This window comes from Falco cherrug, chromosome 4, assembly GCF_023634085.1.
Source record: "Falco cherrug isolate bFalChe1 chromosome 4, bFalChe1.pri, whole genome shotgun sequence".
NCBI lineage: Eukaryota > Metazoa > Chordata > Aves > Falconiformes > Falconidae > Falco > Falco cherrug.
The window spans coordinates 29,197,226-29,211,083 of NC_073700.1; the positions used below are offsets into that span (position 1 = coordinate 29,197,226).

Sequence of the window (13,858 nt, forward strand, 5' to 3'; positions counted from 1 at the left end):
ATCTTCCAGGTCCCTACCGCCTTCCCTGGGCTGCAAGCTGCACGTAGGAAAAGCCAGCTACTCCTGACGGGCAACATGCAACTTGCAGCTCATCCCGGTGAGTGATGCGGTGGCGGTGGTCCGGGGATGAGGCAATGGAGCTGCCTTAGCAGGTGTGCTCACTGCACGGACCCTGCGCTGGGTTAACCACAGGAATCCAGCTCCATTTACAGCCTTTTTTAAAAAGAAAGAATTAAATGGCTTGCAGGAAGCTTTAAGGGTACGTGACTCAAAGGGCTTGTAAGTCGCAGCAGACTGGAGTGAAGGTGGTGGGGCAGCGCTCCTTGCCTCTTGGCGGCAGGATGCAATCTCTCCTGACGCTGCCAGGACCCGCTCCCTTCAGAAGACCGAGATGCTCAGGGTCTCCCCACTGTGCTGGTCCTCTGGGAATGCCACGTGTCTCCCCGTTCGCTTTCTCCTTCCCTGCCTGCGGCCTGCCGGCACCAGCATCGCCCAGTGCCTGGATGGGACCAGCTGGGAATGCCAAAGGGCCAGGCAGTGGCGTGCCGGTGCTGATCAGGGCAGCGTGGGAAGCTGGGCTGGAGGGACACACTGCGGTGCCTGGAGTGTCGCTTCGTCTCCTGGATGCTGGGCAGGTTTGGGTGTTCGCAGATGCTCTGTGGTGGTGCTGATGGTGATGTTTCTTTGATGAGGAAGAGCACAAACCGCCTTGGGATCACAGACCAGGGCCAAGTCAGTGCTTTCTGCTCTGGGGGCAATACGCTGCCTTTGATGCAAACACCTCACAAACCCTTGATTTACACCAAAATGAGCCGGTGGCTTTGACCTGGGGCTTCTGCGTTGGCATGTTGCAGGGTACATGTACGCACACGCAGGCACTTTCCTGCCTCTGGCCGAGGATGAGAGAGCAAAGATGTGACAGATGTTAGTCACTGTTGGCGGTGGGGATGATGCGGTGATGAGCACCCCAGGAGGACCTGAGCAGAATAGCACCCGCGTAATGAGCGCAGGAGGGAGGGTGGGAGTGGGGAGAAGGGGAGAGCATTTCTGAGTGGCTGAATTTTTCTTGCTTTCGGGTGAAACCTGTGGATTTTCTGGGGTGGGGAAGACTGGGAATTGGCTCCAGGTGGCTGGAGCTGCAGAGCCTGATGGTTTTGCCTTGGTGGGATGGGATGATGAGACAGGGCACAGTCCCTTGCTTGATTTTTCTTCTGCACTGTTAATTAACATAGCAAAGGTGAAGCATTTCTTGGAGAGACAGGTGCTGGAATGGCGTGAGCACAGACCAGAGTGGCGGAGACTTCCAGGCTGCCTTGTGAACTGAAACCCTCCAGTTCCCAAACCTGCCCAAAGTACACAAGGATCATACTTGGTGTGTCCTTGGATGTGTTCCTTGATGATCCTCCTCTCCCATGTCCAGAGGGGATGGCAGCGCTGCCCTTCAGCTCTGCCTCCTGCACCCACCAGAGAACAGGAGGTTCCCTGTCCAGGTGTTGGTTGAGGTATCCAAGGTTTCTTAAACTCTTGCAACAAAGAGGGGATCGTTACAGTTGTCCAGTCCTTGGGCTTGTTGAGCAAATGGTCAAAGAATGAAGAGGTTTCCCGCAGGCTGAGGGACTGGACTGGCCTTGGGTCCCAGCCATCGTCATCCACCCAAGTGGCAGGAGCGGGGTGGAGATATGGGGACAGCCACAGCTCCGGGGCTGGGGGACAGCACGGGCACGCGGAGGGCTCGGGGACATGCCGAGGGTTTGCTTGTCCCTTGTTCACAGTCTGAAGCTGGTGGTTCCCTCCCAGGGGCCGTGGAGGCGGCGATTACCCCGAGTGTGGGAGCGAGCATGGGGGGGTTCAGGGCTCGGAAGGCGCAGGGTGCCTGCTGCCCGCCCGATAAGGCTGTGAGCGCTGCCTGCCGTTAGTGTGAGTTGGGCATCCTCTTCCTCTCCCTGGGGGGTGGGGGGGGACACGCAGCCAGCAGGAGGGCTGAGCTGGGCTGGGGCAGGGATGTGGCCTCTCCAGATAAGCCACTCTGGTTTCTGTTCCTGCAGATTTACAGCCGGGGAGCGGGGAGGTGGGTGCCGCGCTTTTTGGTGCGGTGATTTATAGTGGCTCAGGGCGGCAGCTGCTTTCCTCGCTGGCAAGGTCTTGGCGGTTGCACGGGGTTTTATGGCTGCCGTGACTAAGCTGTGGGCGAATTAAAGGCTCAGCCAAGGTCACCGCATGGCAGGACACAGGTGGGAGCGGGTCTCTTTTGGCTGTGGCTTGGAGAATGTCCCCATCTCAGCCTGGGGAGGGCTGGGGCCGGCAGCCTCCCTGGGAAGGGGGCTGCCGTGGCTCGGCCTCTGCGAGGGGCTGGCTTCATGGCAGCAGTGGTGCTTTCAGCCCTTCGATCCCTGGCCTCGCGTGCTGGAACCTACCAAAGACATGAGCGAGATGAGTTGGAGGTTCTCAGCTCTCAGACCCACGTGGGAGGCAAGGTCCCCCCCAGGCATCCCCAGCCCTGCGCCGCTCAGTCCCTTGGCCCTGCGTTCCTTTGACACAGACCAAGCGACGCTGGGAGGGGTGAGCTGCGGCAGGCGAGGAGGGGGCAGACGATGGGGAAGGAAAGGTCAGATGCCATCACTGTGCTCCTTTTCACGCGCCAGCTCCTGCCCGGGTGAGCTTCCCAGCTCTTCTGTTTTGTTTTAGAGGCAGCGCGGGGGCCCCAGAGCCCTGCAAACCCTTCGCGCTTGGGGTTTTATTGGCATGTGGAAATAGTTTTGTCTGGTTTCAGATCTGGCTGATCACTAACCTTCCCGCTGCCCTCCCCCCAAAAAGGGCTGACAACCGCGGGTGACTCAACCGCACTTGTCTTCCTCCCTCTTTCTTTTTTCTCCCCACATTGTTCTCTGAAATCCCAGCTGCTGCATTTCTCCCCCCTCCCTTTCCTATCCTTGCACATTAGCTGGAATGGAAGTATCTGGGTTTTGTATAAAAGCTCTTTTTTTTGTTGTTTGTACTTCTCTCCCCATCCCGGGGGTCTCGGGGTGCCTCGCTGTGCCGCCGCCTCCTCTTCGGGGCCATGCAGGGTCAGGAGCAAGAAGACAGCTCCGGGCACCCTCGCTGTCACCCCCAGGCTGGCAGCGGCAGAGTGGGGAGCCTGGGCAGGGGCAAGGGCACCAGTATCTCCAGAGCCCTCGTTTTTCATCTCGGATGGAGAAGCCTGGCAGATCCTGGGGGCCAGAGCCGCCGCATTCCTCCCTTATTTATCACTGGCAAAGCGCTGACGCGGGGCATTCCTGACGAGCCGGCTCCTGCTGGATGGGATGGGATGAGATGGGATGGGATGAGATGGGATGGGGCAGGTTTTCTCGTGGCTGTGGGCTGCTCCCAGATGAAGCGTGGGCTCCTTCCAGGAGAGTGTATTGATGTGCCAGTGCCCGGCTGCAGCTCCTGCGCTCAGCAGAAAGGCTGCTGGCTGCCAGCCCCAGCCCAGCTGCATCCAGGTGGCCGAGCAGATCCCCTGGGACCCTCCAGCATCAGTGGGAGCCTCCACCCTGGGGAGTTCTTCAGGGGGACCCCAGCCCTGGGAAAGGACTGAGCCAGGCTGCCCCGGCTCAGGTGGTGAGGCCGTGGGGTGGACGCTGAGGTTGCTTCTGTGGGTACTTTGGGTCTCATCCCCCAAACCTCTCCCCAGGCGGATGTACCTACTGCCACAGCTTGTGACACTGCTTTGTCCTTGCTGCTGGGCAGCCTTCCTGGCAGCCAGCATCCTTTGCAGAGCCAGGGCCAGAGCAAAACAACCAGCCTTATCGCTCCCTAAAACTACCTGAAAGGGGGCTGCAGCAAGGGGGGTCGGTCTCTTCTCCCAGATAAGAAGTGACAGGGTAAGAGGAAACAGCCTCAAGTTGCGCCAGGGGAGGTTTAGATTGGGTATTAGGGAAAATTTCTTCACCAAAAGGGTGGTCAGGCACTGGGACAGCCTGCCCGGGGAGGTGGAGTCACCATCCCTCTAGGGATTTAACAGACATGTAGATGTGGTGCTTAGGGACGTGGTTTAGTGGTGGGCTGGGCAGTGCCGGGTTAATAGCTGGACTTGATCTCAAAGGTCTTTTCCAACTGAAGTGATTCTATGATTGTATAACACCGCAGGCAGGGTCTGAGTGAAGATGTTGACCCCCTGGCTCTGGCTCCCCGCGTGGGTGTTGCACCCCAGTGGGTGCCAGGAGCCTCTGCAGGTGCAGTGGGAGCCTTGCAGAGAGGAAGGAGAGGAATGGTAGTTTTAGAGGAGAAGAGGTGGGTCACGTCTGGGTAGTAGAGGAAGGAAGAGCTGGTCCTGAGCAAGTGTGAGCCACGCAAGGCAGAGCTAGGAGGAGTCTTTGGAAATGGTTTTCCATCATCTTGCTGTTAGGAAAGCCTCCTCCTACCATCTGCCTGGATGGCCCTGCAGGGTGCATGAGCTGACTGCGTGCTTTGGGCTTCCCTGCTTTGTCAGCAGTAGACATGTAGGACACAGAGCTCTGGACACCCACCTGGTGTGGTGGGATGTGATCTCAGGAGCTGGTAGCCATCGTAACTACGATGACACGCCAGGAAGGATGGAGGCCCCTGCTCATCCTGCAGTGGGCTACAGCGAGGAAGACTAGTGAGGTAGATCCATACTGGTGCCTTTTTTGTCCTTCAAAGTAAGGGGAGCACTGCAGAGGCACTGGAGAGGTGTGACCCAGTGACCCTGGCATGACCCAATGGTACCTGAAGAGATGCTTGGTGTGAGCTGGTCAGGGGTCCCCAGTGTCCCCATCTTTCTGGCCGGTTCCCCTTCTCAGTGCTCAATGACTTTTTCTACCACCAGTCTTCCCACCCAGCCTCTGCCCCATGAAGGCACCTGGGCAGCCTCAGCAAGGAGGAGGAAACTTTCCTGGACGTCCCAGCCTGAGCCCTGGGGTCGTTCCCTGTGCCCTGACCTCTGCCCGTATCTCTGCTCCTGCCAGGGATGCTGGCTGCCGCTCCTGCCAGTTTGCGGTGTGTAATAAATTGCTCCTTCGTGACCTTTGGGTGAAATCGCGTTGATTAACTCACCAAGACCACGTGTCCAGGCTGTCCCAGCTGAGATGGAGATAGCTACAGGCTGAGGACCACTTGTCTGAATGTCCTGGGAGCTGGCAGGAGCCAGGTGAGAGTGAGGAGTAAGAAGTGGAGGAAGGCAGCGTGTGACACCCCTGAGCCAAATCCCTTCTAGGCAGTGGGAAAACCGTCCTGTGGGCTTTATCCTCCTTTGGGTGGGCTCTGGCAACCCAGAAAGTGGCGTGTGTGGGTCTGGTACCTCCTTCCCTGTACGGCTCCACATGGGACCATGCCGCCAAGTTAGCATCTCCCTAGGTGATTGCTTTTTTTCTTTATTTTTTAAATAATTCTAAATGCATGACTGGCGACTCAAGAGAAAACAGAAGAAATGCTGATTATTGCTGAGGCTCTCAGCCCAGCCGGCGGCGATGTGTTCCTTTTACGTAATGAAACATCCGTCAGGGAACAGTCATGCAAATTTCTTTTGCTTTTCTTTTTACCTATTTCATTGATCCAGAGCCTACAGCAGCTGGCTCATGGCGAGAGAGGTTTGCTCATTCAGGAGTCTAGCAAAGCCTTGGCTGGTGGAGGACAGAAGCTTGCTGAAGCTCCTGGCTTGGGAAGATGCTTTGTGCCATGAGTGGGGACCGCGGCAGCATGGGGTGGGACACCAGCCCACCAAGAGAGGTGGGAGAGGTGTTGGATCTAGTCCCCGGGCACCGTGTGGTGCCTGGAGTGGCCCTGGAAAGGCAGGGAAGTGTCACCAGCTCTGCCAAAGCTGCTCTCCACCACGGGAAGGGACAAGGACCCTTGGTCACACTGCTGGGACCGTCGGCACCAGCCCCGGGGTGCTGGGTCAGTAGCCCTGAGGAGCCTATAAACGTGAGTCAACCCCTTAAAATCACAAGATGGGCTGAAACCAAAGCCAACTATGAGATTGCATTTATTTTTATCATTATTATTAGACTCTGCAGTACTTCTGGGTGTTTTCAGGGGTCACCTGCGAAGCTTTTCCCTGCCGCTGGGAGGTTTAGGATCCTGTAGCTTACAATGGGGTGGGTTACTGCTGCTTCTTGTTGGAGATGGGTGATTCCAGCCCGACGGCTCACTGAGCATCCGTGGCTGGTCTTGGCAAAGGTGGAAGGCTGCCTTGTGTGGTTTGAATCTTCTCCTTTATCGGTCTCTTCTTCTGGGAATGAAGAGCAGACAGAGCTGCCTGGGCAAGGGTCAGAAGCTGGTGCTCTCGCTGCTGTGGAGCATCTTCTGCTCTGGTCAAGGGGGGGGGCCAGACCCCCGGCAGCAGGAGCGAGTCTGGCAGCTGGAGCCTGAGAAGCCACCGCACGAGCCTGTTGCTGCTGGTTGTTGCCATTCTCACTCCCTGCCTCCCTGCAATGCTGCTCCTCTTCTTTTCTGCTGAAAGCATTGCTTCGTCCTTCAAGAAAATTAATTTTTCGCTTGAGTTGAGTATACTGGGGTGGGAGGGTTCCCCCAAAGCCCGTCTCCATGTGTCTTTGCAGGCCAGCTCTGGTTCCTGTGTGGGAGGCAGGGACCGAGCCCTCAGGTTGGTGACTCTGAATGAGTTAAGACAGGTGTGGGTGTCCCCACCACATGGGCTTGTGCGGCTGTAGAAGAGCCACCGAGCAGCCCTGCTGCCGAACAAACTAGGGAGACGCTTCATTAAAACAATTTTGGAGACATTCATCCAAACAGAAATTTGAATTTATTTTGCTCACGCTGACTTTCCTTTGGCGTCCTCTTCTACGAAGCTCCCAGCGGATGAATTTGCTGGTAGGAAACAGCAAACCCAGGGATGTCCAGGGGCTCTTGTCTGGAAATGGAGCTGGGTGGTGGAAACCCAATGACCTGGTGCCTCCTCTGCATCCATCCGCTCTCTTCTGCGTCGCCTCCAGCCGTGGGGTCCGTTGCAGCTCTCGGTATTTCTTGCACTACAGATGCTAAATAATCATAACAACACCGTATCTTCCCCAGCCATGGACTCATCCTGATGATGATTCTTCCTGTCGTTTCAGGTATCGCCTCCTTTCCCCAGGCTTTTCCTCAGCCCAGCAATGGCTTGTCTGAATAATTCAACTAAAAATTCAGCATCGCAAATAAATACGGGATAATTGCTAACAGCTCGCAGACAATCCGCTGCCAGAGGAAGGCTAAACTCCTGGTGAATTATTTATCCACTATGAATTATTCACTTGGCCCTGTTACGGAAGAAAAGCTCCTTCCCAACCTTTGCCTGCCAAATGGCCTGGCTGGGGGTGACTCTCCTGGTGCTGACTCAGCCCTTTCCCGTGGCTCCCGCTGCCTGCCTGCATCGCTCCACAGGGAAGCGGCTCTGGGGAGCTGACACCTGCCTTGTGCAGTTCCTCAGCTCCTCCAAGGACCCACAAGTGTGGGGCAGAGGAGCCTGCGTGCCAAGCCCTGGGGTGGTCAGGACCTGACCCCTCTTTTTTGACTGCGCCGAAGCTGTTTTGCTTCCCTGCGTGTGGCCAAGCCCCAGTGTGAGTCCCGCCAGGAGGTGAAGGCATCTTTCTGATGGGGCAGGAGTCCCACGGAAGCAGCCTGCCGGCGGAATCGTTACCCCTGTTACAGCCCCTGCCTGCACCTTTGGGAGAAGGTCTGGAAAGCATCAAGTCCTGGGGAAAAAAGCAGCTTGGCTCCAGAGCACTGCGGCTGACGGCGGAGCCGGTCCCTGTCCTCAGGTGGTAACACCAAGGAGGGTCTGCGTTTCGGTGTCTGGTGTCACATATGGTGCCACTGAGTGTCTTCAGTGCATGGAGAAGTTCTGAGCAAGCATCTCTCTTTCAGGGGGGGCGACATGGGAGTACCCCAAGGCAGCTCCAGCCATGCTGCTGGGTGCCTGGCTGGCTCCTAAAGCTTTGGGTCACACTTGCATCCTTCAGGGCAGGTACGAGGGTCTGACTCCCAAACCATCCTCTGGCTGCAGAAATACGTCTCTCCATGGCAATCGCACGCTGCCTTGCGATGTGAGCCTGAGTGGCTCTGCCTGGGGGAGATGGAAGGGGCTCCCGGGGTGCTCTTCCCACCTAAAGCCCTGGGAAGAGCAGTCGGTGTGGGGATGGAGTCGGAATGGGGATGCAGGCTGGAGGTTTCCTGTGGGATGCTCACTGGCTGAAAGGCAGTAACGCTGTGGGATGGTCCGTGCTGATGTCTCCCAGCCCGCTCCGCAGCGAGGGCCGGGTGCTGGGAGCTCTGCCCGGGCCACGGGTGATGGTCTCTGTGAAGCAGAACTCATGGGCATCCCTCCCCCAGAAGAGATAGAAGTTGCCCTCAGAGGTGAGGAGCTGCCAGCCTGTGCTCATCAATCTCCATTTGCATCAAAAATAAGGAAAAATAGAAGATTTAGGTGAGAGATCAATATTCTAAGAGCCTGGTGGTTTTTTGTTCTGGTTTTTTTTTTCCGGTGCTCTTCTGGGGGTGGGAAACTCGAGGCAGGTACCAGGAATAAATCCTCCCAGCTACCTTGATGTAAATCAGGAGGAAGATGATGGATTTATGGGAGTCGCGCCTGATTTATGCTCCTGTGTCTGGTTCCTGCAGGTCGGCGTGTGCCCCTGGGGAGGCCAAGTGCCGGATGGGGACTGGAGCCACCACCGCGCATCCTGCTGCAGCCGAGGTGGGACTGAGGCTGGGGGGCGGGGGGGGGGGTGAGTTTGCTTTGCCTTTTAAGCCCAGTTTGGGGCACTCAGGTATTTTTGTTTTGCCTCTTTCTGCTGGTGGTCAGCAAAGCACGTCTGCTCAGACACCAGTCCCAAGGCATGGTGATGCCCTGCTGCGGGCGGACTGTCTGACTCGGTGGAGAAAAAGGCTTTCGAGTCGCTCCCAGTGATGCTCTCCTCTCCCATCCTGAGAGCTGGGGAGGACTGGCTGCTGGCAGGGTTGGTGTCTCCATGGAAGAGGGAAAGGCTCTTCCTCGGGAAAGTCCTTCTTTGAGGGCTCTGAAAGGCCCCGGGGTGGTGATGGGGGGGCTTGTCCCGGCCCTGGGGCTCCCCTCTCCGAAGAGTCCGGGTTCCCAGCCATGACGGGGCTGGAGCCGGTGCAGGGGAGCTGTTGTTATTCCTCTCATGCAGCAGGAAGGATTTCTGCGAGTGCCATAAACCCATCACGTGGGCAGAGCCTGGGTGAGCTCTAATTGCTTCTATTTGCATAATGAGGCGAGGCTCAGCATCCTGCTGATATTTGAAAGAAGAAAATCAAAATCAGCTCTAGATAAACAACTCTTTCCCCCCCCCCCCCCCCCCAGTCCCTACCCCCACTCCTAATTTGCACATTTTCTCCCTTAATGCAGGTTTTTCAGCTCTTCGGTCTCCTCTGGAGCACCACAGCCCCCCTGGGACCCCTGCCCAGGGAGCATGGGTGCTGGATGCTGGGGGGGTGCTGCCCCCCCCCCCCCCCCCCCCCCGGCTGCCGTGGTCTGGGGGCTTTGCCTGGAGCTGGTGGTGGGGCATGAGATGTGGAGGTATCTGAATTGGAGCGGGAGAGGATCGGGGTGGTCTTGGGGCTGGCAATGTGGAGCTGCGGCTGGAGCCCCTGGGCTGCGTGCGGGAGCAGGACCTGGTCAGGGCTGTGCGGTGCCAGAGGGTCTGTGGCCAGCCCGGGCCTGGAGGGTTTCCTGAGCGAAAGCCCAGCAGATGTCACCACAGCCCGATGTCACCACAGCTTGGTGGCAGCTCAGCCTGTGTGGGGACCATCCCGCCTGGGGACATGGGCCAGCTGGGATGCCGTCCTGCTCACATGCCCCGTGCTGGCCCCGAGTGTCCTGCTGGCTTCTGGGGACCTGCCAGGGATGGGATGGGACAGGACACAGGACCCTTCCTCACCTGCGAGCCTCTGGGGTGGCAGGAAGGGCCTTGCTTGCACCCCAGATGTTGCTGGTTGGGGGGATGCTCCTGCCCTGGGGCCCTCAGAGGACTTGGTAGAAGGTCCAGAAGGACCTGAAAAAGGGGGTGACATCCACTGGCTGGGCTGTGTCCCCAGATGCGCTGCTGCTCTGTAAGCCCTTTTTCCCAGTCACTCACAGCCCCAGAGACCAGTAGCATCCCTGCTCCTCCTGTCCCCTCAGGTAGCCAAGGTCCTTCCCCAGCAGCCAAACCTGGGGGTCCCCTTGTCCCTGGGGGTCCCTCAGGCATTGCCAAGACTCTCTCAGCACCCACAGCTTTTGGGAGCTGGAGGGGCTGTGCTGGCCGGGGTGCTGGGGGGTTTGCACCCTTCGCCCCAGGGAAGGATGGTGACTTGCTCACTTGAGGCCAGGCAGCAGACACCAAGCAGAAATGTGCTACGTCCATTCCCCCAGGGACCGGGCAAATGGACTCCTTCCTCCTCCTCTTCCTCCCCAGCATGAGGGCTGGTATCCTCTGAATCCTTCGCTACCCTTTGGGGGAGAAGTGCTGACTCCAGATGTTTCCCTAAATGAGAACCTTCTGCAAACAGCACCAGTTTATTTTCATATCGAAAGAAAATGAAAGGGCTGTTGTGATGGTGATTATTAACGTTTTTACAGCCCGTGTTTGTAGCGGGGGCTGCTATGCCAGTGGGCAAGTGGATAGACAGATGGACGAGTGCCTGGGGAAGCCGTGTCCCCCCTCTACCCCCTGCTCTCTCTGGGTGCATCAACGCTCTGGCTGGCTCCATCTTATCCCAGCCCTCCGGTGCCCCTGGTCTCCCTTCCCCAGCCCCGGTGGTCCAGGGATGAGCTTGAGGGGACAGGACAGGACCAGGACCCCTGGGACCAGGGACTGTGGCTCAGCAGCACGAGGAGCATGAAGCGCCTGTGCTCAGAGATGTGTAAGGGTAAAAGGACAGGGCTGAGAGAGGAAATCTCTGTGCACGGGTGTTACTGAGGGCACACGCTTGTCTGAACGGCTCCCGTGCCCCCACCGGGGCTCCAGGTGTGACCGATGAGCCCCAAATTGCTGCTGTGGCCCAGGACCCTGCCTGGTGTGGAAGGGCAGCACCAGCCCCATCCTCAGCCAGCTCCTGTTTCTGATTGAGCTGAGTCTCTTGCTGGGATGATCTTGCTGCTCCCGTGGTCTCCTCCAAGGTGAGCAGTTTCCTCCCCCGACTCCCATTTTGCTTGGGCTGCTAGTAATACCCTATGAGCTCAGACACCATCAGCCCAATACGATGTAATGTTTGCTTTTAAAACGGCAGATCTCTGCTCCTCCAAAGCCACCAGTGTCCCACCTGCTGACCCCAGCCCACAGCCCGGCGCCTGCTCTCGTCCTTTTTGCTTTCCCAGCCCATGGATGCTCAGTGCCCTTCAGCCGGCCGCGGGGCTCGGAGGGCAGGGGGGCCCCAGCTGCCAGCACTTGCTGCTCGCTCGGCTCTCCTGCCCACGCCAAAGCCCTGGCCAGGGCTGCCACCCCCATCCACATCCCCAACCGCAAAGGTCCCCCCTTCCCTGGGCCCTTGTGGTGTGCGAAACCCCCTCCTCCGGCCGGTGTGCCAAACAGGAGGGGAGCAGCAATGCTTCCCCCAGCCCCTCCTCATCCTCTGGCCCCGGGGAAGCTGGGCAGGATGGAGAAAAGGAGGAGAACCCTCAAAGGTGGAAAGAAAGAAATCCCCCTGGCAGCTTTTAACTGAGGAGGAGAAGGAGAGGGAACAAGATGGGAGGAGAGGTTGTGAGCTGGAGATAGCTGGCACTTGCAGCGAGTGATGTGTGTGTACACATGCCGGCTCCCCACCAGCCTGATGAAAGGACCGGGAGCTCTCAAAGCCAAACTAAGGTGAGGAACCTGTGGCTGTCCTGGGGGTGGCAGTGGGGGAAGGCTGGTTTACTCCAGCGCAGCAGGGATGCTCTGCCAGGAGCCGGGGTGGCCGGCTCTGCAGCGGTAACAGCTCGCTGAGGAGGGGCTGTGTTCCAGCATCCCAGCCTGTGCAATGAGAGGGATGCTGGCCGGGCAGCTCTGCTGTCAGCCCCCAGATCGGTGATCCAGGGCGATGCATCGGCTGGGGATGCAGCATGGATGGGGGTCTGCCTCCTCCCTGGATCCCTGCGGGGTGCTGGGGCTGGTCCCCGCTGTGGTGGGGCTCCCTGGGTATTCGGTGTAGCAAGCACAGCCCAGACACCAGCTGGGAAGTGGTGGCTTTGTGCTGGCCTGGGTGAGGAAGGGTCTCTGGTCCCTCCTGCCCCAGCAGCAAGGGGATTTTCCCCCCTCCCATGCAGGCATGAAGCTCTCACTCCAGTTGCACAGCTCCCTTTGCCTTGCCCAGGGCTTCACTTGCACCCGCACCTGCAAATTTCCAAGGGCTTCCTTGTCACCCCCATGTTGCGTTTGGGATTTGTATTTAATTCTTATTATTTCTTCATAGGTTTGTCCCTGTCACTGCTGCTATTCCCAGCCCGGCTTTCCAGCAGGTTTTGCTCTGCAGAGAGCTGCAGGTTGGCTATGAAATATGACAAAGCGTTCATTTAAATGCACACCATGATGTCGGCAAGTCCATTAGGAGAATTAATTTGAATGGTTGGCATTTAATAAACAGCCTCGTCCCTCCTCTCCCCCTGCCGCCGCCATCTCGGAAGGGTTAAAAAGAAACCACATGTGGATATTGGAGGGAGAGGGGAGCAGGTATCTGGGGCTGGGGGGCGGGGGGTGGGTGGGGGATAATAAAAGAGAGCTGGCGTTATAAAAGGAATTGCAGTTTGTTTTGTTCACAGTAAAAAAAAGCACATGTGGAAGGGGCTGAGCCGAGCAGTTTGGGTTCACAGGGTGTTTGGTGCGTGGAGAAAAGAGGGGGATGAAACAGTGATGGAGCCGGGGAGGAGACGCTCCGGCCGGAGGGTCCCAGCCTGACTCCAAACACGCGGGGCTGGGGGAAGGCGAGGGGGTTCTGAGGACGTTTCTCCCCATATGGTGTGTATTACAAGCTCCTTTCTAGTTGTAAAGATTAATTTAAAGCCTTTCTCACCTCCCCCCCATCCCTCTTTCATTGACAAATGAACATCTGGGCTGAATGCTGCCCAGATCCTAATCAAAGCATTTTTTCAGGGCCGTTGTCTGCCTTTATGGCTATCTGCTTTTCGGATTCTCAGCAGTTTCAATGCACTTGGCAATTCAGCCTGCAAATACCCCTCTCCAGGATTTATGATTCGGGCTAATGTGATTTTTCTCTTTGCTTCTTGATTCGTTTGTTTGGTTTAGTTTAACGGCATTTTCTTCTCTGTGTATAAGTTAGGGCACGAAGGGATTTCCTCCCCCCTCCCCCCCTTCCCTTCTTTGCTCTGGGTTATTAACAATTAGCAAAAATGGCTTTCTTGGGGAGGCTACACTGGCTGATGGGGGCACAGGGCGGGGGGGGGGGGCAAAGGCAGCCCCCAATCCCTGATGAGCATCCCCCAGTGATCCCAAACCATCTATTTTTCTTACAGAAAGCTTGTTTTTTTGAAGTTATTGCCGAGAAAGCAGCTTTCCACCAAAGTGAAGCTGAGCCCTTTCCACGATGCTCAAGGACTTCTTCAGCAGGGAGAGGCAGCACGAGCCGCAGCCCAATATGGAAAAGCCATTCACTTCCCAAAATGATGCTCAGGCAGCTGAGATGCCTGAAAAATAGGGAGTGCTGTGGCGGGGGTCCCATTCCCGTCAGGCTTGATTTTTTTCCCCTGCAAGTTCCAGTTTGGGAGTTAAAGGATTAATATTTAAAACCTAGCTGGGATGTTGAATAATGTTTGTTGTGTCCCAGGTGCTATAGGAAAGGCTGGTGGTGCTGGAGCCGGGGCAAAAAAGCAGAAAAATCCCTTTAGGGCAAATATAGGGACTTGCAGGGGACACAGTGTGGGGTTTGCTGT

General features: G+C 57.2%; 1 protein-coding gene across 9 annotated transcripts in view; it reads left to right on the forward strand.

The window, feature by feature from the left end:
- The window catches only part of FBXL18 (F-box and leucine rich repeat protein 18), a 50,981-nt gene extending 37,627 nt beyond the window's left edge, over nt 1-13,354 (forward strand). For 3 of the 9 annotated variants that reach the window (XM_055706685.1, XM_055706681.1, XM_055706686.1), the window contains exon 6: nt 7,071-13,354. In XM_055706685.1, the coding sequence (XP_055562660.1) occupies nt 7,071-7,126 (56 nt within the window). In that variant the 3' untranslated portion in view covers nt 7,127-13,354. The remainder of the gene's footprint in view (nt 1-7,070) is intronic. The other 6 variants (XR_008731669.1, XR_008731671.1, XR_008731668.1 and 3 more) reach the window with 6 other exon arrangements.
- Nucleotides 13,355-13,858: the final 504 nt, after the last annotated feature.